Below are 23,582 nucleotides of genomic sequence, written 5' to 3' on the forward strand. Positions count from 1 at the left end.
AGAGAATCACCACTTCCAGCTGCCAAACCTCCTTTCTGACCATAATCCCAAAGGGGCTTCTTCAGAGCCTGCTCTCTCTTTTGGCCCTCTGCTACCACAGACAGCGCTGGAGGCCTCATAAGAACAAGAGGAAGCCAATTCAGAGCACTATGCTATTAACAATGGGATCATCATCTGCAGGTTACAGTGGCTCTCCAGGCCACGATCATGCCATCTTGCTACAGCACTGCAAGTGCATCTCAATATCTGGCATCTCCAGGTAGAGTTGGGAAAAGACCATTCTCTGCTTGAACCTACGGAGCATCTCTGCCAGTCATCAGTGCAGGCAATACCGGCCTAGGGGGCCAATTTCCTAGCCTCATCCATTCCTAAAGGAGCAGGAACTAAGTTACTTAATTGTAAGCAGCCCAAGCATCTCCTATCCATTTTACAAGAGCGAGATCATGCATTCGGCACATTATCTCAAAACTTCGCAAAAGCACACAAGTAATCGGCAAGAGAGGTAATTATTTTTTTGAGCTAGCGGGGGGAACCCTCCCCGCTTCCTACCAAGAGTCCAAAAACGAATCCCCCAAATACCTGTCCCGTCTCAGTTTTGTCATTGCACCACTTCCCCAAATCTATCATGCACTTGTCCTGGAGAGCTGGATCCAGTTTCACATCCAAGGCACGCTGGTGCAGAATTCGCTGGACTTCTGCTCTGCATTCTCGGGACAGCTGCCAAACAAAAGGAGGGAGATTTGTTCCAGATGGACCCTCCCAACTGCTCAGAGCTGGGAGGGAAAAGGCTCTTCCCAGCCGGCAGTCAACGTGGGCCCTTCTCTTCCAGAGGCAGACCGCAATTCTCCTCTGCTATTCTTAGCCTCCTCCCACCCAAGCCCAGAGCTGCATGCTCTCAAATGGGCAGTTTGCAAGGGCAGCTCCCCACACCCAGCTAACCCACGTTTAAGTTACCAAAATAGCAGGCAGGCGGGACACAGCGGCATTATAAGTGTAGGGGCACTCTTTCCCGCCGCCATCTTGGTAGACTGAGGGCAGTCAAAAAAGAAACTCTGTGCCAGGCAGAGAGGGCAAGCCCAAACCTCCAGACTGGTAGGAGTCTCTGGCCAAGCAGGGAAGGACTCCCAGGGATGAAAAGCTGCTGACACTTGGTATGTGCTGCCAGGAGGCGGTGGCTGGGCATTCAGCGGAGGGTTCGCTACTGGAGCATGGAAGCTGGTTGCACATAACAGAAGGAGGAGGGCCCCTTATAATTCACATTGAGTGACTCTAGCAAGACAAGGGAACAAGGCAATGCTCCCTTTCCTGTCTACAGGAAGAACTGCCCCAACCTCCTGTAAACTAGCTCCATGGGACCAGTTCGTGACGCAAAGGAGCAACTGCCAGGTTTGCTCTGCCCAGAACTCCACCAGCTTAGTGGGCTCAGGGCAAACTGGTCATCCTCCTCCTCCAAAAAAGCAAGCACAGGTACAGCATGGGGGAGGCGGGGGGAAGAGCTACTCAAGACTGTGTGGTAGAAGACAAAATCAAGCAACCACAGAGGGGCCCCTTTTGCTCGGCATGAGCTTGTAAGGCAGGAGAGATCTCCTTGCTGAACAGTCCCTCAACAGAAGCTCCCCCAGAAGCTTTCTGCCTGACATGCAAGTTCTGTACAAGCCGGGAGCTTCTATGAAGGAGCATTCAAGCGTGAGCAGACTCCCACACCTGCAGTCCGAGATGAGCCAGTCCAGTAAATGCTACTTCCGCACACTTTGCTGACTGTGCCACTCTGCAAAAGCTGCCTACGGTTTGTCGGTTATCTGACGCTGACCACAGCCCTAAACAGGCCGCCTTGCCTTCCTCTCCCAAGCCTTAACCTGCTAGCTTCCCTCCCACCACAGCCTTTCCTGCTGCTTGCTCCAGAGCACTAACCTCAGCTGCCAGCAGCAGCGGCTAGACCACATGCCCTGGCAACAAAGGAAGAGGAGGCCATTCTGCACGTAGCCTACTCAGTCAACAGCACACAGACAACCTGCCTATCCTTCACCATAGGAGAAACTTTCCAAGCCTCTCCCAGGGGCCATGTGCAGGCCCAAGATTCCTCCTTCAAAAACTGTTTGTCTGTCTCAGAAAGCCTTCACCAACACATCCAATTACCTTGCAAACCGGAAACAAAAAAATGAGCAACTGTGCTGGCACAAGATGATCTGAGCACCGTGGAAAGATAAAGAACAAGGGTCCAGTGAAGCAGAGGCCTGCATAGTTTGTTGCCCTTTTCCATGAAAGAATGCCTTTGGCTAACAAGCAGTTTGCAGGAAATGGCAAAAGGTGGTGGGAGGGATGGGCTAAGACTGACAGCATAGCCATAGCTAGGCTAAGGCATAACACCTCTGCTAATGAAAGAGAGAACTGTGTGCCTTGCCACAGATACCACTCCCAAGGAGAACAACAAGTTGCTTACCTGTAACTTTAGTTCTTCTAGTGGTCATCTGTACTTTTACACCAATGGGCTATGCGCCTGCGCAGAGACCTCATCGGAACCTAACAAGCTCAATTCTCCTGCTTTTGACTGTACGTGATCACCTTGTCCCATTCGGTCAAAAATGGGGCCAGGCGAGTCCGAAAGCTCCCTGAGTCATTGTTTCTTTTGAAAGGTGTTCGGGCATTGCTTTTGGAAGGGCAGCTTATTAGGCTGTGGGCCCGACTTGTATTGTGACTGGTATTTGTTGCCACGAAAGGAACCTTCAGAAGGCAATTGCGGTTGAGATGGGGCCTTCTGTTGATAAGGGGATGACCTGGAAGGCTTCTGCAGTTTGAGTGCCAGAGAAGAATAGGACATGGACTTCGCCATGCTCCTCAGCTTTTGAAGCATGTCATCAGTCTGTTCCGCAAAAAGGCTAAAGCCTTCAAAGGAAAGGTCCTCAACTCTAGCGCGGGCCTCACAGGTCAGGCCAGAGGAACGCAGCCAGGCATGCCGCCTGAGAGCCACCGACGTGGCCATCACTCCACAGAGTGTCTGGTCAAGTAGAGTTCTTGTTTAGCAACTTGTACTGCTTCTCGTAGGAACGCCTTAGCAGGATCATGCTTATCTTGTGGTAGTAGATCCAGAAAGGGAGCCACTTTCTCCCACAGAAAGTGGTTATATCGGGCATTGTAGGCCTGATAGTTGGCCACTCTTAAGTGGAGGACTGAGGCCGAATAAAGCCTTCTCCCAAAGAAGTCCAATTTTCTGCCCTCCTTATCGCCCGGTGCTGACTGGCCGTGACCTCTAGTCTTCTGCAGAGACGCTTCTACCACGATAGAATTAGGGGTAGGATGATTCTTCAGGAACGCTGTATCATCCTGTAATTGCACCCTATAAAAGTTCTCCAAGCATCTATTAGGCTGCTACAAAGTCGCTGGCTTCTTCCAATGACCCTGCATGACCCCCAATAATGCCGAATTAAGGGGTAAAGCAGCTGGTACCTTAGCCTCCGCATCAATGAGGCTAAACAAAGGATCCAATTCCCCCTTCTGTTGCGTACCGAGGCTCTCGCCCAAGGCTGAAGCCATCCGTGCCACATATGCTGAGTATTGTTTAAGATCTTCTGATGGAGAAACAGAGTCTGACTATATATCCAGGGGAGATGAGCCCTGGGAAACACGTTCCGATTCCGGAGAGCTAGGATCACTCTCATAGCCTGACTCAGGAGGAGCCGATGAGTCCTGGGCCAAGGCCGCCAAAACCGTAGGGGATTCCGGCTTGCTGCCCTTATCAGTCGGCATCGAGGCAGGAAGCTCCGCTGACAGCACCTGGTTAGAGAGCGAGGCTTGCTGCATAACAAAAGCCACAGAGGAAGAGACGCGCCGCTCAGGACGATCCCAAGGGGAACAGTTTGGGGAACGAAAGCGCGGCCTTTCTTTGGAGTTTGAGGGTGGCTCACGCCAGTCCCGAACAGTTCCAGGTCTTGCATACGCGGGATCATCTGGGTATCAAGGGCCATATCGAGGCCTAACATAGTCCAAGTAGTACAAACGGTAGTCCCTGCGGTATCGGTCATAAGAATCCAAGTCCCGACGCCAAACACTATCCAAGGGTGCCACCTCTGATACATGGTACCGATCCGTGTACATGGGCTCACGACAGTCCCAGTCCCAATCCTGTCTGTAAACAGAGGAGTGATCTTCTAAGTTCCAACGGGAGCTTTGTTCCCTAGGAGAGAGATGCTCCCAATGCCGTTGAGAGGGTGACCAATGCCGAGGCAGCCACGACGCATCTTCGGTGGGCTTTTCTGGCGAACAGGCCTCCTTCCCCGATGAAGCGTAGCCAGGTTCATCCGTCGCTACCGACTGTTCTCTACGCGGGCGAGCATGCTCAGGTGCCACATCCAAGGAATCTCCGGTCAGTGGCGAGTCCAACTTAGGCTTCTTGGCTAACTGTCCCTCTGGCGTAGAAACCAACGCATTCTTCTTTTTCTTCAGAACAGAAGGGAGGTGTTGACCTGCCGGCAAGTCATGAGATAACTTCAGCACCTTCTTCTTCATTTTTGACCTTGAAGGGGTCGGGGAAGAATCTGGCACCGCTGGCAGAGGGTGCCGAGGCAAGTCATCCGAACACACCAAAGCGCTCGAAACCGAAGGAAAGACGATGACGGTGGGTGTCAATACTGGTATCGAGGCCGGCTTTTCGGCTTCCATGGAAGTAGATTCAGGACTGTCAGACTGTACCAATGAAGCCATTTTAACTGAGCACTTCAAAGATAAGGCTTCTGAAGAACAGAGAGACAAGTCCCACAGGGCTGCGCACAGGTGAGAAGCCCTATTCTCGAGAGCCTGCTTCATAAACCTCTGGCAGTGAAGACAGGTCTCGACAAAGTGGGATTCCACCAGACAAAGACGACACTCTGTATGAGTATCGGGGGGAGGGATCTTAGATCTGCAGTGAACACATTTCTTGAAGTTCGTCATGCCCAGCATAAATGCCGTAGGTTGGCCGGCCACAACACTCCATCCCAGCCGGGATTGGAGCTCTGAAGATGGGAAAACCCCTTAGGAAAAACAAAACGCCAAGAAAAAATCACTACTACACGAAAATAAAGTAACGAAGAAACAGAGAACAAAGCAGGAAAAAAACAAGGGGGTAGAAATAATTCTAGTCGTTGCTGAGCTGCAGATTCCACGATGTTGACTGAAGCACGGATGACGAAAGACTGAGGGGATGAGGAGTGGTGCAGCCGCATATAGCGGCTGCGGGCGGGGTTCCTGCCAAAAGCAGAATTGAGCTTGTTAGGTTCCGACAAGGTCTCTGTGCAGGCACATAGCCCATTGGTGTAAAAGACAGAGACTACATTGAAGAAGCAGAAGGAGAAACAATCAGTTTCACTGCTCCTGCTTTGCTGCATGCCTCCACCCAACGTGCATTAGTGGGATTTCCACTTTTTATGCCTATTTCCATGCTTTGGCTGTGAACATCGCGCAGGATGGCCTCTGCAGCTACCCGTTCCTGGCAGAACTTGCAGCTTTTAATCCCAAGAGCTCTTGCCCTTGCCACTCAGGTACACAAAAAACTTAAGCTAAAAAGGGTGTGGAGGTCTCATCACACGGGCACCTTTTTACTCATGCAACTTCACAGCTAAGGTGGTTGGATCACTGGAGACCTGCACATAGCTCACATGTGGAATTTCCCCAGAGCCACTTGCTTCATTTCTCCATCCCATCCGGATATTCAAGGCCTCCTTCCAAGGTCTCAGAAGGCAGTGGCAAACTCACCACATGACCTCAAATTACCCTTGTTCTCTGACACAGGAGGGCTACTAAGACTGTGGAATGGTGCCTACCCTCCTTCCCTGCTCCTCTGTGCGGTAGGCATGTCTGTACAAACAGGAGAAGATCGCCCCAGGAGGGATCATCTCATTTGTCTCGTTCCAGCCGTGTGTGTGGCATAGTCGGGACGCATCTCCCTGGCACTTGCGGTAGAGGACAGGATCCAGCCTGTAAAAGCAGACACATCCATGGAGACGCTGATAGGTTCTAGGCTGCCCTTTGCTCACCATCAAGGGTCACAGATCTCCTACTGAAAATATCTCACCTCTGAAATGTAGCAACATCAAGAGAGAGGCAGGATCCATTTGTGCACAACACAAAATCCAAGCCCAGCATTTTCCATGCCCCACCCCAATAGAATATTTTAAGAAACAGCAGGACAGTTTTGTAGTTTTACTGCAATTTTAAGGAGGTGTGAGGAATTTTTGGGAGCCTCTCAGGAACTATAAAGCAGGGTATAATGTTTTAAAATAAAATATAAAAAAATAGAAATATGGGTATGCACAAAAATATGACTAAGGTGGAACTACTTCAGGGAAAAGAAACAGTTTTTACATTAGAAAGATCTTTGGCCTCATGAGCCACAGGCTCTAAACAGGCTACTTTTAAAAAGCCTATTGTGTAGTTCAGTAAGACTGGGACACCTTCCAGAGTCTGCTGGAGGTCTGGATTAGCAGTGAGAGAATCAGCACCTACAACAACAGACAGCTCTTGAAACTTGGCCTGCAAGCCAGAACCCTCTATTTCAGGGCTGCACAACTTCAGCCCGCCAATTGCTTGACTACAACTCCCATCACCCCCCAGTCACAGTGCCAACAGTCAGAGATGATGGGTGTTTTAGTCCAACATCTGCAGGAGGGTCAAAGTTATGCAGCCCTGCTCTACTTAAAGGTGTAGCTCCCCATTTCCTGTAGACCAGGGATTCTCCAACTGGGGTTCCCAGATGATGTTGGACTGCCGAAGGCCACAGTGGCTGGGGAGGATGGGAGCTAGAGAACCCCGATCTAGACTTTACCTTTGAAGTGCTCTTTCCTGCGGCCCAAGAAGCCGATTTTCCCGCTTTGCGGGGGGATCAATCCCCCACTTGGTGCACCACGGCGTTAGCAGTAGCAGACACTACTGCCTGGGCTCAGGCCTCGTCAAATACCAAGGTGGCGATAGAGTTCTTGGAGAGGGAGTGAGACCTCTTTCTTGCTACTGCCGGCCTGCGCAGCCATGAATGGACAGCACGAAAGAGAGCTTGGGCAGCCCAGCCGCAAACTGTCTCCCTTTCCCCGCTGACTCACGGCTGTACCCGATAAGGGAAACAGGGGAGAGAGAGGCGGCCATCCAACTACTGAAAAACTTTGCACCAAAGAGAGCGACAAAAACAGCTCCTGCTCAAAGAGAGACAGGGCCAAGACTGGAGCCTGAGGGGTCGATCCCTCCCTCCCACTGGCTCGACGTGTCTTCTTCTGATTGGCCCTGTCTCCGAACAGCTGGGAGGAACAAACTATCCTAGGATACACTCCTCTTACTAAGGGAGAATGAGGCAGCTGCAGCCATTGCAACTGCAAATAGTACATTCTGCAAATTCTGAATAGAAACAGCTCTTAGAGCGGGAGTCACAGAAGAACTGAACCTGCCCCCCACAATGCAAGTTCAACACAGGACTGCTTTGGCCCAGTGCTGCTGGCAGGCCCCCTTGCAGATGGCAAGGCCTGCACGTTGCCACATCCCCCACTCACTTCCAGTCCCGCGAGATAAAGTACTGGAGCTCCAGGAGCCGGTGCTCACACTCCTCCACCATCTTCTCCGTATACAAGTGCTCCATAAGGCAAGAGAGAATCCTACAAGAGGGGCAACAACAGTCCGTCATTCATTCATTTTCACTTACATGCCGTCTGGCGAAAAATGGCTCAGGGCAGTTCACACACACACACAAACCCCATTTAAGATATTTACACAAAATGTAAAACCATTTAAAGCTAGCTGACCTGGCGCAGAGCATCTGCACCCCTAGTTCATCCTGTCCTCCTTCCCTCCCCGCCTGCCGGCCCGGCAGCCGGCGCTCTCCCTCCCCATACGTGGGCACTTTCCTTCCCCACCAGCCTAGAGATGGCCACTATTTTCTCTCTCCGCACCCATCGCTAATCTGGCAGCTGCTTGCAAACTCTCGTGAGAGCTGACACACATGGGATTAGCGATGGATACGCCTAGAAGAAATAAATATATAGATATTAACATTAGAACTTGTTCTAAAACCCTTAAAACCCACTTAAATTTTATTAAAAACCAAACTGAAGAGGTGGGTCTTTGTGGCTTTCTTGAAGGCCTCCACAGGTGATAGCCTGAGTTCCCTCTAACAGGGATTCCCAGAGGTTGTTGACTACAACTCCCAGAATCCCCAAGCAAAAGCCACTGCAGATGGGGATTCTGGGAGTTGCAGTCAACAATCTCTGGGAATCCCTGTTAGAGGGAACACTGGTGATAACCCTCTATTCCCCAAGGAGCACGTTCCACAAGCAAGGGGCAGCCACTGAGAAGGCCTGAACCCAAGTTGCCATGAAACAAACTGGTAGCACCCAAAGAAGGACCTCCCCTGATTTAATAAGCAGTGGGAACCTTGCCGGGAAAGGTGCTCTCTCAAGTAACCTGGGCCCAAGCTGTTCAGGGCTTTAAAGGAAATAATCAGCACTTTATATTTTGCCCGGAAACCTATCAGCAGCCAGTGCAACTGTTTAAGAACAGGCATATGGTATGGTCTCTCCGGGCTACCTCAGAGACCAACTTGGCTGCCACATTTTGGACTGACATTGCCAGACTGCGTACAAAGGCAGCAGAACGCACTGCAGTAATCCAGTTAGACCAAGAGAGACAGCACTTGGAACACGGAGCCTTCACAGGCCCTGCACCCACTAGCCTCTCACACTGACAAGAGAGACACAAGCTAAATGTAGAAGAGGAACTGCATACTGCAACACACACACACCTCTGGCCCATGCTTCCCCACATCCCTCACTTGTAAGGCTAGGACACTCCACCAAGGAAGAGCAGCCTGTAGACTCACACCAAATCCCGTCACCCTGCACCCAAGTCTCTTCTCATGCGCCAGATGCCCTGAACACCGCCCCCCGCCTCAGCCCTCACCCAGGCTTATTAGCCGCCACCCCCAACCCCGGCCCCAAGCAGCTGCAGCAAAAGCAGAGAACTTCTCAGGGGGCCTCATCACCTACATGGGGTCTCCGGCACGAATGTGTTTGCAGGCTGTCTGGATCACTGACTCACAGGCCTCATTCAAAGCTCTGTCGATGCGGTAATCAGCACCAGGGTCAGCCTCCTGGATCAAGGTCTGAAGCTGGAGGAGGAAGAGAGATGGGGAAAGAGTTTAGCGAGTTCTGTCCTTGGCAAAACAGCAAAGCTAGCTGCATTGGATTCTACCCTCACTTCAGAGACTGCTTCTATAGATGGGTGATCTTTTTCACAAGTTCCCATTGATGTCAATGACTGCTCCCTGGAAAAAACGTTTGCTATGTTTTATGGGGGTGAAGAAGCCTCTGAGCAATTGGTGTATCTTTCAAGCCCAAGCCCAGTAAACAGCAAATGACTGAGATGTGCCAAATAGAAGAGAATTCTCCCCTGCACCGCATTCAGTCAGAACAGGATTTTTGTAGTGCTGCTATTTCAGACGCAAGTGAGCGAGGAAGAGAGGAAACAGGAAGCTTGACTGAAGAAGGCGAGGCATCAAGCCACCCACGACAACACAGAGCAATCCAGACGCTTTGCAGCTCAGAGATTCTCCCGATTACCTCTAGAGCATCCAAAGGAGACTCACCAGGCCAGATGCTGTTCCACCCCATGGGGCCTGAGTGGAGGAGAGCCAGGTCTCTCTAAGGCTCAAGAATCGCTATGCAACAGAATCTCCCAAACACAGAATATCACGGACAGAAGCGGGAGCCTCCAAGTCTGAAAAAGTGCTGGTGGTCAGGGGTCTGCGGGGAAGTGGCATCTCCCCCCAAGCATGACCTTGGGGCAAACAGAGCCAGCCCTTGGGTAGGTAAACAGACCCAGTCCTTTCATTTAGGATGGGGAAGGGAGACAGGGATACTCTTTGAACTGGGCAGCAAGAGAGGAAACTAGCACAAGGGAGCAAGCAACAGGGATGTAGCTCAGTGGTAGAGCACCTGGTCTGCATCCAGAAGATCCCTGGCAACACCTTCAGGTGGGGCTGGGAAAGGTCCCTGACCCTGGAGAGCTACTGCTGGCCAGTGTGGGCAATACTGAACTAGATGAACCAAGGGACTGAATCATCGTAAGACAGCTTCCTATGAAGCTGTGCAGAGGATTGTGGCAAGGAGGCAGGGTGGATTTGATTTAAATCAAACTGATTTAAATCACGATTTAAATCACTAGCAGGGTGGATAAAAATCAAAAAAATCCGATTTAAATCAAAAAAATTGGATTTTTTGGATTTAAATCGTATTTTTGATTTAAATCGGATTTTTTTATTTAAATTGGATTTTTTTTATTTTTATCCACCCTGCTAGTGATTTAAATCGTGATTTAAATCGTGATTTAAATCAGTTTGATTTAAATCAAATCCACCCTGCAAGGAGGTAACTTTAAAAATTCACAGGTCTCCTTGGAAGAGGAGACTTTGCAGAGTGAATGGAGTTGTGCAAATCCAATGTTGTGGAGGCAACAATCAAACAGAAGCGGCAAAGCTAAGTGAAATCTCACCAACAGGTAAGGACTGGCTAAGAGGGAATGGAGGCTAGAAATGTCTTGGACATCACCACCCACCCAGGGAAGAGAATGAAGATCTATGAACTGGTTCAATGCTGGCCCCTAGGAGTAAGGATATGCCCTGCAGAGGAAAAACCAGAGAACGGCCTTCCATTTGCAAACAGTTCTGTGGTCAGACTTGTCACTGATGGTTTGCAAGAGGAACAGGGCAGGATTTTCCAGTGGGTGGGTATTTCACCAGTTCTTTGCAAGCAATACTTCTCAGGAGCTGAAAAGCAACTCAAATTCTAACCACAAGGAAGTGTGTCCAGACAGCCTAACCCCTATCAACCTCTCCCACATACAGCGGTGGCGCCCCAGAGAGCTGTGCCATGTCTTCAAGACCAGTTAGGGGCACTGAACACTCAACGTCACGGCACAGTTGCATACATCAAAGCCATCGCCATCCAGAAAGAGAGGCTAAGCTGCCCGAGGAAACATCAGTAGTCTGACAACCTGTTCCTGCCTGGAAAGCAGCTTTCCTGCACTCACCATTTCAAGATGAAAGATCTTTGGAAGCCTGCCTGACATGGGCAACAAGCCACCTCCAATATCAACAGAAGCAAGCGAGCTGTCTGGTGGGCTTCCTGATTTGGTTCCAGTCAACACTCTGCAAGTTATGCCGGGACTGACACTCTCAAGTAAGCAGCCCAGGGCCATCAGTCCTGCACAGGACATTGCCTGGGCTCTCACAGCTCCAACCGTAATGTTGCCCAAGCTTTTAACTCCTACACTGTTGGAGAGAGTCATGATCACAGCACCTATTCACTCAGAACGAGGGAGAAGTGCAAGGGTAGAAAGCGAAGATATGGCTCTGCCAAAGAACCCCTCCAAACACCCACCCCTCAAACTGTTTGGCATGTGTAAAGGTTTCAGAGAGAAAGTGATACATAGCACTGAGAAGCAGGATGCATGCAGAAGAGAACGAAAGAGACCAGGAGCCAATGAGAGAGCATATGGAACAGGACCAAGTGGCAAAGTCCTAGGATGACTAGACCACTGGGATGCCCCACTCTGGGGCCATTATAGGACCAGTGTTCCCTCTAACAAGGATTCCCAGAAGTTGTTGCCTACAACTCCCATAATCCCCAAGCCAAGGCTACTGCAGCTGGGGATGCTGGGAGTTGTAGTCAACAACGTCTGGGAATCCCTGTTAGAGGGAACACTGGTTAGGACACTTCCTATGCCCTTTACACACAAACAGGAGGCTACTCTGTGCACAGCTTTATCTCCTCACACAACTGATGTCTACATCAGAGAAGCACGTGTGGCTTCTTGATGCCATGTGCACAGGGATTAAGGGGCCACAATACAGACAGGCTGCTTCATCAGTCTACTTGCAACAGAACCCATACTAGGACCACCCATCACAGGTTGAAAAATATACATCACCCACCCCCCACAAATGAAATTAAGTTGTTAGAGCAATTACTATACTACCTTGCATTTTTCACAGCTCCATATACCAACACATGCAAAATGTCTCTGGGGTGAACTATGCAATACTTGTGCTGGTCACCTAGCTCCATGAGACCGATGAGTTTCTTCTAGCAGCTGCCCATCTACCACCTTGTGCTGAGTTGTTCCAGCCCCCTTCTCAAACTCTCTTTACAAAGCAGGCCTATGGGACTAAGTCAAGAGCCTTTGCGACCTCAAGAGTCAAGGTGTCCAGCACACTGCCTTCCTCAGAGCTACCTTCCACTGAAGGAGCAGAAACAAACTGTTTTATCTATGCATGAATAGCAGGCCATCAATCAACAGAACACTTAACCTTGAGCACCACCAGGGACCCGAAGCCTTTTTAAAAAGCCCTATCAGCTGCTCGTTTTTTGGTCATGAAAACCGCTTTCGTGAGGTTTTCTGGAGAGCGGTATATAAATAGCTTAACTATCAGTAATCAACCCATTTATGTCTACATCAATTGTTTTATTAGAGTTCCATAAAATTGATATTAATTAACCTCTGGGAGTGAAGACTCCCTGAAGCAGTGAAGCTGTAAATGGCACCCCAGTTCAGGTTCTGGTTCTACTTTACAACATAGAAAAGGAGCTACAGTACATTTGGTACCCACAAGCGGATCCTTCTTTCCCAGCCACATGCTAATCCTGAGCCATCCATCCTGATCTCTCTGGACAAGGTCAGGTCTCCGGGATGTCAGGACAGACTGGCTGGACTAGACTCCACCTCGTCCAACACAACCGTGGTCTTCCAGGTGCCTCTGGAAGCTCAAAGAGCCAGCTACAAAGGCAACAGCCATGCCCTTTTTCTTAATGGTCCCCACTGCCAGACTTCACCATGAAACCTTGAGAGGTACAGTTTTCTGTGAGCAATACATCCCATACTGCAGCAAAGGCCACCTGCTCTGGGAAGTGTGGAGCAGACTTGTGGAGCAGACTCCCACATATTTATTTAGGAGAGGTTATTTGCTCAAACTCTGGAATCACCTGCTGATGCTCAAAAACCTTCATTCTGCTCAGGGGAAGATGGGCCCCAATTCAAAACACACTAAAACTAGTAAACCCAGGTACAAATATGATATTTATATACCGCTTTTCAACAAAAGTTCCCTAAGCTGGATGGATGGATGGATGGATGGATGGATGGATGGATAGATAGATAGATAGATAGATAGATAGATAGATAGATAGATAGATAGATAGATAGATGAAATGGCTCCCTGTCCCCAAAGGACTCACAATCTAAAAATAAACAGAAGATATGACTCCAGCAACAGCCACTGGAGGGATGCTGTGCTGGGGATGGATAAGGCCAGTTGTTCTCCGCTCAATAAAGAGAATCACCACTTTTAAAAGGTGCTTCTTTGCTCAATTAGCAGGTAAAGCATACAAGATCCAGGATGTCAAGATCTAGGAACAGGGTGGATAAACCTGGCCCTCCCGATTATTATCTATCTATCTATCAAATTTGTACACCGCCCCAAACTTTCACCTCTGGGCAGTTTACAATAGCATAAAACCAGTTAAAAACATATACAAAAAACTTAAAACAATTTAACCATTTAAAAATAAATCAGAGATTAAAACCCCCAAAATTTAGGAAGCTGAGAAAGCTTGGGCGAAAAGATGGGTTTTAAGGTGTTTTTTGAAAATTGGCAGAGATGGGGAGGATCGTGTCTCAGCAGGGAGCTGAGCAGGGAGCTGTAGTTGTTGCACTACATCTTCATCTGTTGAGCTACAATAAATTGAGGCTGGGGATGCTGGGAGCGGTAGTCCAAAGGCAGCAGGAGGGCCAAGTATGCCCACCCCTGATCTAGGATGTTGGGACAGGCATGAGAAGGTCCCCGCCCCCATCACCACCGCCTTACCGACTGCTGGCAGCCGACGCCCACGTTGCCCTTCTCTCCTCGCACCACTTTCATCAGGCAATGGAGTGTCCGGCCCTTCCGATGCAGTCCCGAGCAGTGGTGCTCGATCTCGCTGCGGCAACCCAGGATGATCTCTGGGCTCAGCGAGAAGTCTTCCATCAACATGCGGCGGTAGTCCAGCATCTCCCCCTGGCATTCACTGCTCACTTGCCGGCCTGAGCCAAGCCACAAAAGACACAAGTTGGGAGACGTCAGCCCAGGACATGCTGCACACAGCAGATGTGCCGTGGAGCCCCATCAGTGCGATCACAGACAACTGCATCAAGTATGGTATACACACCACGCACACGCATACGCACGCGCACACACACACACACACACACACACACACACACACTGTGCACAACCTGTTACATTCAGTAGTTTTCTCCTGCTGCAAAAATTTGGGTTTGGCTACTTTCCCCTCCCTGACCGTTTATAGAGTTATTTTGGAACTGAAGAAGGGCTGTCAAGAGTGGGGCGGGGAGAGAGAGAGACCGACGCCTGAGCCGAGGAAGCCGGCTGGAATGCAAGGATGGGCCCACGGCCCCAAAAAGCCACCATAACTACCCTTTAGGATGCCCAGACCGGACTTGACCATTTCCAAGCCTCCTTGAGCACAGGGTTACCTTCTGGTTACCTCCTGGTTACCTCACATACACTGAGAAAGCTAAATTGTATGCCAGACTCCATATTCCAGGCTGCACAGAGTGCAGTTTGTGATCAGGGCTGTCTTCCCTGAGCATATGATGCAGAATTTGCTTTCCAGAATGAGGGTTTGGGGTCCATGTGTGTGTGCGCATTACAGCAAGTCTCACCCTTGAATGTGTGAGCAGCAACTGATGCTTGCACTGTTTTCTTTACTTGTTTAAGGATGGAGCTCAGCAACACACACAGTTTCTTGCCCTTTGCCGATTAGCAGTAGTAGGGTTCAAAATATGCAAGCTGAAAGATCCCTTGATTTGCATAACGTATTCAGACGGCAGAGTCTGACTTCTCTCCTCATCATACCAGGAAGAGTAACTGATACTGCGCGGTTGCAGTAGGGCCATCTTCAAATCAACAACAACATTTTCTAACCCAGAGTGATGGCGGAGAGTGCCCATTGCCCTTTAAGCCTGTTCTGTACATGAGGAATCCCTCCATATTTTTCCCAGACTACCTCCTCTTCACAGCAGCAGCTCCTTGGATTCAAAGAGAGGTGCCCCAGGGAGTAGTTTAACGAATGCCCCAGTAGTCAGGGAAGAGATCTGTCTATCTGGATCACTGGTTGCCTATCAGTTTAATGGTGCCCCCAGGGCATTGTGGGAGAAGGGGAGAGAAAGAAACGCTCACATGCATACGCACGGACACTGCCTAGCTAGTTTGAATGGAATCCGCAAGCCAAACCACCACCTACTGATACAATTCAAATGGGATGCTGTTCCCCTCAAGCTATAACTAGAAGTTACATTCTACAGAGAAGGTAACTGGGAGACAAGAGACTACCTAACATTTGTTCTTCCTTGGAGTAAACGTCACAAAACATTAACCTGCATTAATACTGTAGAAGCTTTCCAATGTAAAGTTTCGAGGGCAGGTTGCCTCAAGGCAGAGGGAAGCGAACAGGCTGGTCTTCCACAGCACTGCACATCCAAAGCAGCGTTCCAAATATTTTAGAAAATGTACAACCCACCTTTGGAGTCGCAGACAATTCAACACTGAAACATAGCCACAATCAAACGACTACAAAACAAGTTGATATAAATGCAGCAGACCTGGCTTTTGCAGGCCTTTCATTGTATTTGTACAACTTGTTGGCTTCTATGTTTTGATGATTTTGTTTTTACTGCTACTTTTTATATTGCTTTGTTTGCGTTCTTTTGATTTATTGTGGTTCTCTTGTTATACATCAGTTGCCACGCAAATCATAGGCACGTTTACTCAGGAAAACAGAGCACAGGTGCTTCAAATTCAGCATTGTGAAAATACAACAAACATTCTGGTACGGCTTTCAGTTTCTCTATTCTGGAAGAGCAAAATCAGATGGCATTTTTGTGAACACAAATGTTGCCGCCAAGACCTCAGCATTTAGAATGAGACCCCTCAGATCTAGCAAGACTGCTTACGACCGGCACATCCCTCATTTCACTCCAGACACAACCAAGGAAATGAAACACAGATCTCTCTGCAGCACCCAGCGAAGGGTGCTCTCCTAGCAAGCCACCTCATTTCAGTCTGGCTACTAGAAGATGAGAAAACTGGACCGGACTGGACATACTCTGTCAATAGTTGCTTATGTGTTCTTCTGGTCTAGAGGAATACACAGTACAACAGTGACAGGAGTCTGCTCGGATGCTTTCCAGGAAGACGACAGGTATTAGTCATACAAGTGGAAGATTTTGATTGGAAATTTGCTAAGGCCCAAATCTTACGGAAGGGGCAAGCCTGTATCTGGGCTGTGCCATGCCACTTCAGACTGCAGCTTCAGCTGGAGGTACATGGGGTGGAATGTTCCACCACAAGGAGAAACTCCCGGCACATACAAACTAGCAAGTCCGGGAGTCTCCTCTGCCCCCATCATCCACATTCTAATTTCCTGTGCACAGGAATCTGCTTGCCTGGGAGAAGTTCCCATCACGCAGGCCCCACCCTCACCCCCTGGCATCTTTAGCATGAAGTGGCACTGTCCAGACACAGCTCTACATCACTTTCATGAGAACTAAGCCAATGTCCTGTTACAGAACAGCAAGAGAAGAACCTAAGGGGGCAGCTAGATGAGTGGTCCTCTGTGGTCACTCTGCATGGCTTACGTGCACATGGTAGGCTCCCCCCCCACCCGCCGTCCCCCCGATAGGTAGTACTTGCCCTACCTAGGCTGCACCCACCTCCGCAATGAAGCAACAACAGGGCAGCTGAAGCATCAAGGACTGAGGGCCTGGGGGAGGGCAAACAAGTCATGTATGCTGCAGGGTGGGGGTGGGGGGGTGGCAGCAGGCAATGCAAAAGGAAGAGGTTAGGGCCTCTCTCTAAGGCAGGGGTTCCCAACCTTGGGTCCCCAAATGATGCTGGACTACATTTCCCATCATCCCCAGCCACAAAGGCCACTGTGGCTGGGGATGATAGGAGCTGTAGTTCAACACTGGGGGACCAAGGTTGGAAATCCCTGCTTTAAGGGACGACTAGCAAGACCCTGATGCCTGAAGAACACATTTTCATTCAGAGCAATCGTGCCCTGCCCCTTCAATGAGGGTTTAGCGGGAAGGCAGATCTAGCTGTCAGTGAGTACTTGAAGCAATCCTGTGTGCGGCGAGGCTGCCTTACCTCTGTGCACGGCGGACTCCAGACACATGAGCAGGTAGGAAAGCCGGGCCTCCCGGGAACGAGGGAGGTTCTCCACATTGCAGCGGTACTTCTTCAGGTCACTTTTGCAAGACTTTGCCAAGGAGTAACTGACTTTGTAGTCCTGTGCAATCAGTTTTTGCCGAGTTGTCAATGCATCACGACACTGAGGAGAACAAGCAAGGGGGCAAGTGAGCTGCCAGCTGCTGTCAAGACACACCAGTGCACTGCTCCTCTGTCACCTGGGCTCTTACTGTGCTGGACCAAGGGGTGGCACAAACATTTAAGCCCAATGGCTGCTTTTAGAGGAAAAGCCACAGCTGGCAATGGAACACACTGCTGACGGGAGTTTAAACCCCCTGAAGTTTCAATTCACTGGAGCAATACTTCATTTCTGGAAAACACCATATGACAACTCGGGGTGGGAGGGAAGAAATACAGAGAGGACTGCACAGCTTTTGAAGTGCACTAAGCCACCAGCATGGCCTGTCATTTCAATCTGCTCTTTATTTTACAATAGGAACAAAGGAAGACGCCTTCTACCAAGTCAGACCATTGGTCCATCTAGCTCAGGATTATCTACGCAGACTAGCAGCGGCTACTCCAAGGTTACATGCAGGAGTCTCTCTCAGGACTCTCTCTCTCAGATGCCAGGGAGGGAACTTAGAACCTTCTGCATGCAAGCATGCAGGTGCTCTTCCCAGAGCGGCCCCATTATCTCCTAAGGGGAACATCTTACACTGCTCACACACGTGGTCTCCCACTCAAATGCAAACTAGGGAGGACCCTGATTAGCAAAGGGGACAATTCATGCTCACTACCACAAGGCCAGCTGTCCTCTCCAATTATCTGTCAAAAGGCAAAGAGGAAGTGAGGAGGTGGAATCACCTTGGAATCATGATCCACAGCACGTGCTCAAAATATTGCCACTTTGGGAATCTAAAAACCACCTTAAAGAGCTCACAAATATATGTTTCACAGCTAACGAGAACTCCCCACCCAGAGAGCCTGCAAGTCTGAGTGCAAGCTCCCAAGTCTGATGCATGCTGGCAACTCAGTTCAACCACACAAGGCAAACCGATAGCTCAAGGGTGGGCAACTTATCTTCAGGCCATGGGCCACAGAGGTGGCTGCTGCCGAAATATAGCTCTTTCAGAGTGAGTTTGTTTTAATAAAAAACAGGAAGAGAATGGGTGATGACATCTAGAAAGTCTCTTCATATCTCAACTGCTGTAAAAATTTAGCATATTATCCTCCTCCTCCTCAGCGGTGTACATGGTTATGTTTACTTTCACAACTACCCCGTGAGATACATTAGGCTGAGAGAGAAGTGACTGGCCCAGAGTCACCCAGCGAGTTTCATGGCTGAATGGGGATTAGAACTCAGGTCTCCTTGGTCCTAGTCCAACACTCTAACCACTACACCACACTATTAAACAGACATGACCTGTTAGCTTTCGCCTTTCCTTCTCAAAAAGAAGCATATGATAACTTTGTCCCATTTTTCTATAACCTTTCTCCCTTGAATGACCCAAAGCAATGATACCAGGACGATCACTTCAGCCATACCCACCCACAGGTAACCACTCTTACTCATCTACCTGACCACCTAACACAGTTTAATTCATTCACTGACATTGCTGTCTACATAAAACAGACATTTCCCAACAACTTTAGATCATTCAGAAAAGACAGAAAGCCAATCAGTGCTAAGCAGGCTGGATCCAAAAATTCCACTAAATGAAAGGGCTACCTACCTTTTCACTCATAGATTCTTCAAACTTGTGGTTAAAGAGGCACTTATAGACCCTGCCTTCCCCAGCCTGAGTCTGTGAAACAAAACAACAGTATTGGTCACACAATGCAATCCGCATGATAGGAAATGTTCAATATGGAATTAATTCACATTTATAATACTTGCATCTTACTCTTCCTGCAAGGAGCTTACGGTGCCCCCTCTTACTGTACTTACTGTGCCCCCAACTAATGAGCTGTAAATAGGAAGGATTTAAGGGTTTATAATAGTGTGGATTAATAATATTGATGATATGGATTATTGTTGTTTTTGTTGGTTAACTCGACTATATTACTGTTTGTTGTGATTACTGGTCACAGACCAAAATAAACTTCTTTCATTCATACTGTACCCCCCAATATCCTAAACAACCCATGAAGGAGGCTGGTGCTGAGACCGTATTACTTGCCTAAGACCACCCAGTAAGCTTCACAGCCAAGTGGGGAGCTGAACCAGGTCTCCACCGTCAAACTTCCTCTACTCAGACCACCTCAGTAGCTTTTTACCACAGTCCAACATGTTGCAGATGACAGTGCGCTAGACTGTGTTCAACTTATTTTGTGCTGCTCATGATGACGGCTTCTTTCAGAAATGTGACAGAGTTGAGACTTTTTTAATTTATATACAAAAATATGAGCATCTAATAATAATCAATGCCTCAGAGCATAAGTAATTTATTTTAAATGATTTGCATCTAGCCTCTCAGAGACAGGCTAGATTCTTAAACACACCTCTTTCTATACGAATAGTTATATACAGCTTTTCAACAAAAGTTCCCAAAGCAGGTATACACACACACACACACACACACACACACACACACACACACACAAGTTCTCAAAGCATATATCTATATCTATATCTATATCTATATCTATATCTATATCTATATCTATATCTATATCTATATCTATATCTATATCTATATCTATATCTATATCTATCTGCTATCTCTCTCTCTCTGCTTTGGGAACGTGTGTGTGTGTGTGTGTGTGTGTGTGTGTGTGTGTGTGTGTGTGTATAATAAAATTGCTCCCTGTCCCTAAAGGGATCACAAAAAGACACATAAGATAGATACCAGCAACAGCCACCAGAGGGATGCTGTGCTGGGGATGCATAGGGCCAGTTGCTCTCCCCCTGCTAAATATAAGAGAATCACCACTTTTAAAAAGGTGCCTCTTTGCTCAGTTAACAGGGGACCCCCCCCCCAATAAAAAGCAACTAAAATAAAGCCACAATTCACAGCTAAAGTCCCCAAAGTCACCACCAAAAAGCAAAGCATTAACAGCACGCCTGAGGAATGGCAGAGCAGGGGACAGGTGGGCCTCTATGGAGAGAGCATTCCACAATGTCAGTGAAGAAAAGGCCCTGCTCTCAGTGGTTGCCCACTGGAGCTCAGAAGGCAAGGGCACCCAGAACAAGGCCTCAGATGGTAATCACAACCTAAAGGAAGGCACAGTGGAATGAAGACAGTCCCTTCGCTAATGAGGTCAAAAACTATTTAGGGTGGCAGTCTTCACTTTCTTTCAAGCAGGGCCACTTTGGCAAAAAAACAAAAACAAAAAACAAAAAACCCTTCAATGTGAGAGCTGTTTCCCACTGTTCTGACCTCTAAACAGTACTGCACTCTTCTTAGTGCTGGGAGAGCCCTGTAAGAGATGGAGCCCTCTCTTAAGAGCTCAAGGAAAGCACTGGGAGGGAGTACACTTCCCAGCATTCTGTGCACATCTTCCAAGATGGTGCAGGGGCTCAAGAGGCCTCAGTTTCCCTTAAAGGAGCTCCCCGCTGGTGAGAATGGCAGCCTCCACATGGTGCCCAGGAGACTGTACAGAGTATTCCGTTTTGGCCAAAGCTTTGCACAGGCTTAACAAACAATTAGTCAGGGGTCTGCACTTTGGGTTCATGGGGGCTGCCACTGGCCCTTGGGCCTTTCATCCAAGAACACTGATGTTTCATCCAAGAACAATGATGAACACTGATTAGGGCTTTAAAGCCCTAAATAACCAGCACCTTGAACAGAACCGGAAACCAATGCAGATAACACAAGATGAAGTAATGCACTCCCAACAGACAGCCCCTGTTAAACACCTGGCTATAACACACGTATTTCTGAACTGAGTTCAGTAGATTGTGCATTTGAGGAACAGAGGATTGAATCAATTGATCTGTTCTATGATATTCTGTGCCTACAACTGGGCCACGTATTGTGTGGCAAGTGGGGGAGCTCGGGCGTGGACTCCTGGTTCAAGGGAAAGAAAAGGAGGACTCACATTTTCACAGAAGCGCTCCCGGTCATCTCGACATGCAAAATAGAGGTGCCGGTCCAAATGGAAATCATCGGAGGAGAGCTCAGCCACACGAAGAATCGCCTTTTTGCACTGCTCCGAGACCCGAATCCGGGGCTCTGTCTCTTCTGCCTCCTTCACCAGGCCTTTCTCCAGGCAGGCTACCACCTCACCTTGAGAATGGGCATCCTGAGCACAGAGAAGGAAGTTAGCCACAAACAGACCATACTAGCACCCCACCATTTCTGCCTGTCACTCCAGGAGACTACAAAAGGCACACAGTTATCAGTTTAATAATGTGCTAAAATGTGTTCAGACAAGGCTGAACCCACCTCTCCTTTATACTGCGGCTGAAAGCACCAATACCATATTTTTGCATATATATAACCCATGGGTTATATAATGTTTTGTTTCCCTGAGGCAGAAGGTGCAAGGATCTAAGTGGATGAGGGTTATACAACATTATTTCTCCAGAAACTCATTTGCTTCCCTCCTTTCTCTGGCGCCTAACCCTAACCCTGCACCTTCTTCTGCCTCCCAAGGGTGCTGACTTTGTCGACAGAGCCAGTCCAATCTGCTCCAGCTTTTACAGTTTGCTTTCCAGTGTCACATGGTTAAATTAAGAGTGCATCTTCCTAGAGAGTGTGGGGGCAAAATGGAAAAATGCCCCCAGGCAGAAAAAGGTCCAAGTGCAGGGAAATACACAGGTGCAGGCTATGCACTTAAAACCTTGAATGCCAATTCTGTTCAGGTAATACAAGGGTGTGGGTTATATACACGAAAATACGGTATATCCCAATGGAAGATCTGAGCCTGTAAAGGCTTCATATCTTTTCAACATTCCAGACTAACAAGAGATCACATAACACTCTAGTAGCGGGGCTGGTGGACACATGCAGCCTATCACACTGTGGGGGCAGTTAACACAAAAGTGATCCTGCCACCAGCAGTCTACAGGACCTTCAAAAAACTGTTTCCTGACTAGTCAGTGTGCCAGCCTCACAAGCCCTCCCGCTCTGTGGGAAATGCAGGAAGGGGTCAGAGCTGCAATACACACAGCAGGGATGGGATCTTGCTCCACTACAACAGGAGGGGAGATGGATGGACGGAAAGAGAGCAAGACATTTAGCTAGGGACATGCCAGGCAGTCCAGAACAAGTACTAGGACTACAAAATCTTTTTCTTCCAAAACATTTGGTTTTATAACTGTAACTGCACTTCCACTAGGAAACCTTAAGTGGTTACACAGTCAGCCTAAATCTGAGGGTCATCACCAACCTATTAAAAACTAATGCAACCTTGCTCTTGTAGAGGATAACTCAAACTCTGTCTAAAACATTCTTCTACCAAGCACTGGGGCAAATCCCCAAAATAATACAAGTTTTGAATGCTGGCTGCAATCCCCTCCTGGCCTTTTCTGGAGCAGACCTTACTCCAGCAAGAGGACACTCTCTCATGCCCTGGAGCCTGCACATTTTGCAAAAGTTTACCTTTTCTCCAGGGCGAATGCTGCCACACTTCAGGATGTTAATATCATTCCTGCAGCCTTCCATAAAGCCACAGATCAGGCGGTAGTCACTGAAAATTATGGCTGTCATTTTGGTGATGTACTGGTGACACTGGTATTCGGTGATATTTCCTCTGTGATCTACCAGACAGGACAGCACGTAACCTTTCCCAAGAGGCTCATCTGTACACTCCTTGATCTGTTCAGAAAGATCCAGGTTAAAAATCAGGCCTGTGTTTCATCTAGCAATTGTGGAGAAATGACCAGCATGCCTTCCCACCTAACTAGCATTCAACTGAGCAACATGTAAAAACCTTGACCTCCATTTTAAGAGAAAGGTGGCCAGAAAAGATATTAATGGGAACAAAGACGGGCATGTCAAACAGTTGATAGATCATCTGACCTATCTGACAAACGTTGTCCAGTAGTCCATGAAGCCATAACAATGATGTTTGAAGAACTGGTCTGTTGCCTACTTAGTACAACTGCCTTTAAAGAGCAGACTTTTAAAAATAGTTATTATTTCAACAATTTTTAATTTATTATTATTTTTAAATGTATTTGATTTATACACCACCCTTCCAAAAATGGCTCAGGTCAGTTTACATTAAAACCAAAAACAAAACAATCAAAATAAAAAACCAATTAAAAGCAGATTAAAATTACAATTAAAACTAAACATTAAAACTAAATATAATTTAAAGCCAGGCTAAAAAGATGAGTATTCATGGCTCCTGATATAAACAAGTTTTGAAACAGGGCTGA

The 23,582-nt window shown here is 48.2% G+C and overlaps 1 protein-coding gene across 2 annotated transcripts in view; it reads right to left on the reverse strand.

Moving 5' to 3' along the window:
- The window catches only part of GLG1 (golgi glycoprotein 1), an 83,524-nt gene that overhangs the window by 26,760 nt on the left and 33,182 nt on the right, over positions 1-23,582 (reverse strand). For both annotated transcript variants that reach the window (XM_053270822.1, XM_053270820.1), the window contains exons 4-12: positions 22,801-23,016; positions 21,296-21,499; positions 18,988-19,059; positions 17,213-17,396; positions 13,871-14,085; positions 8,997-9,118; positions 7,509-7,610; positions 5,796-5,949; positions 580-717 (exon numbers count right to left, since the gene is read on the reverse strand). In XM_053270822.1, coding sequence (XP_053126797.1) covers positions 580-717; positions 5,796-5,949; positions 7,509-7,610; positions 8,997-9,118; positions 13,871-14,085; positions 17,213-17,396; positions 18,988-19,059; positions 21,296-21,499; positions 22,801-23,016 — 1,407 coding nt within the window. The remainder of the gene's footprint in view (positions 1-579; positions 718-5,795; positions 5,950-7,508; positions 7,611-8,996; positions 9,119-13,870; positions 14,086-17,212; positions 17,397-18,987; positions 19,060-21,295; positions 21,500-22,800; positions 23,017-23,582) is intronic.

This window comes from Hemicordylus capensis, chromosome 9, assembly GCF_027244095.1.
Source record: "Hemicordylus capensis ecotype Gifberg chromosome 9, rHemCap1.1.pri, whole genome shotgun sequence".
In the NCBI taxonomy this organism is placed as follows: Eukaryota; Metazoa; Chordata; class Lepidosauria; order Squamata; family Cordylidae; genus Hemicordylus; species Hemicordylus capensis.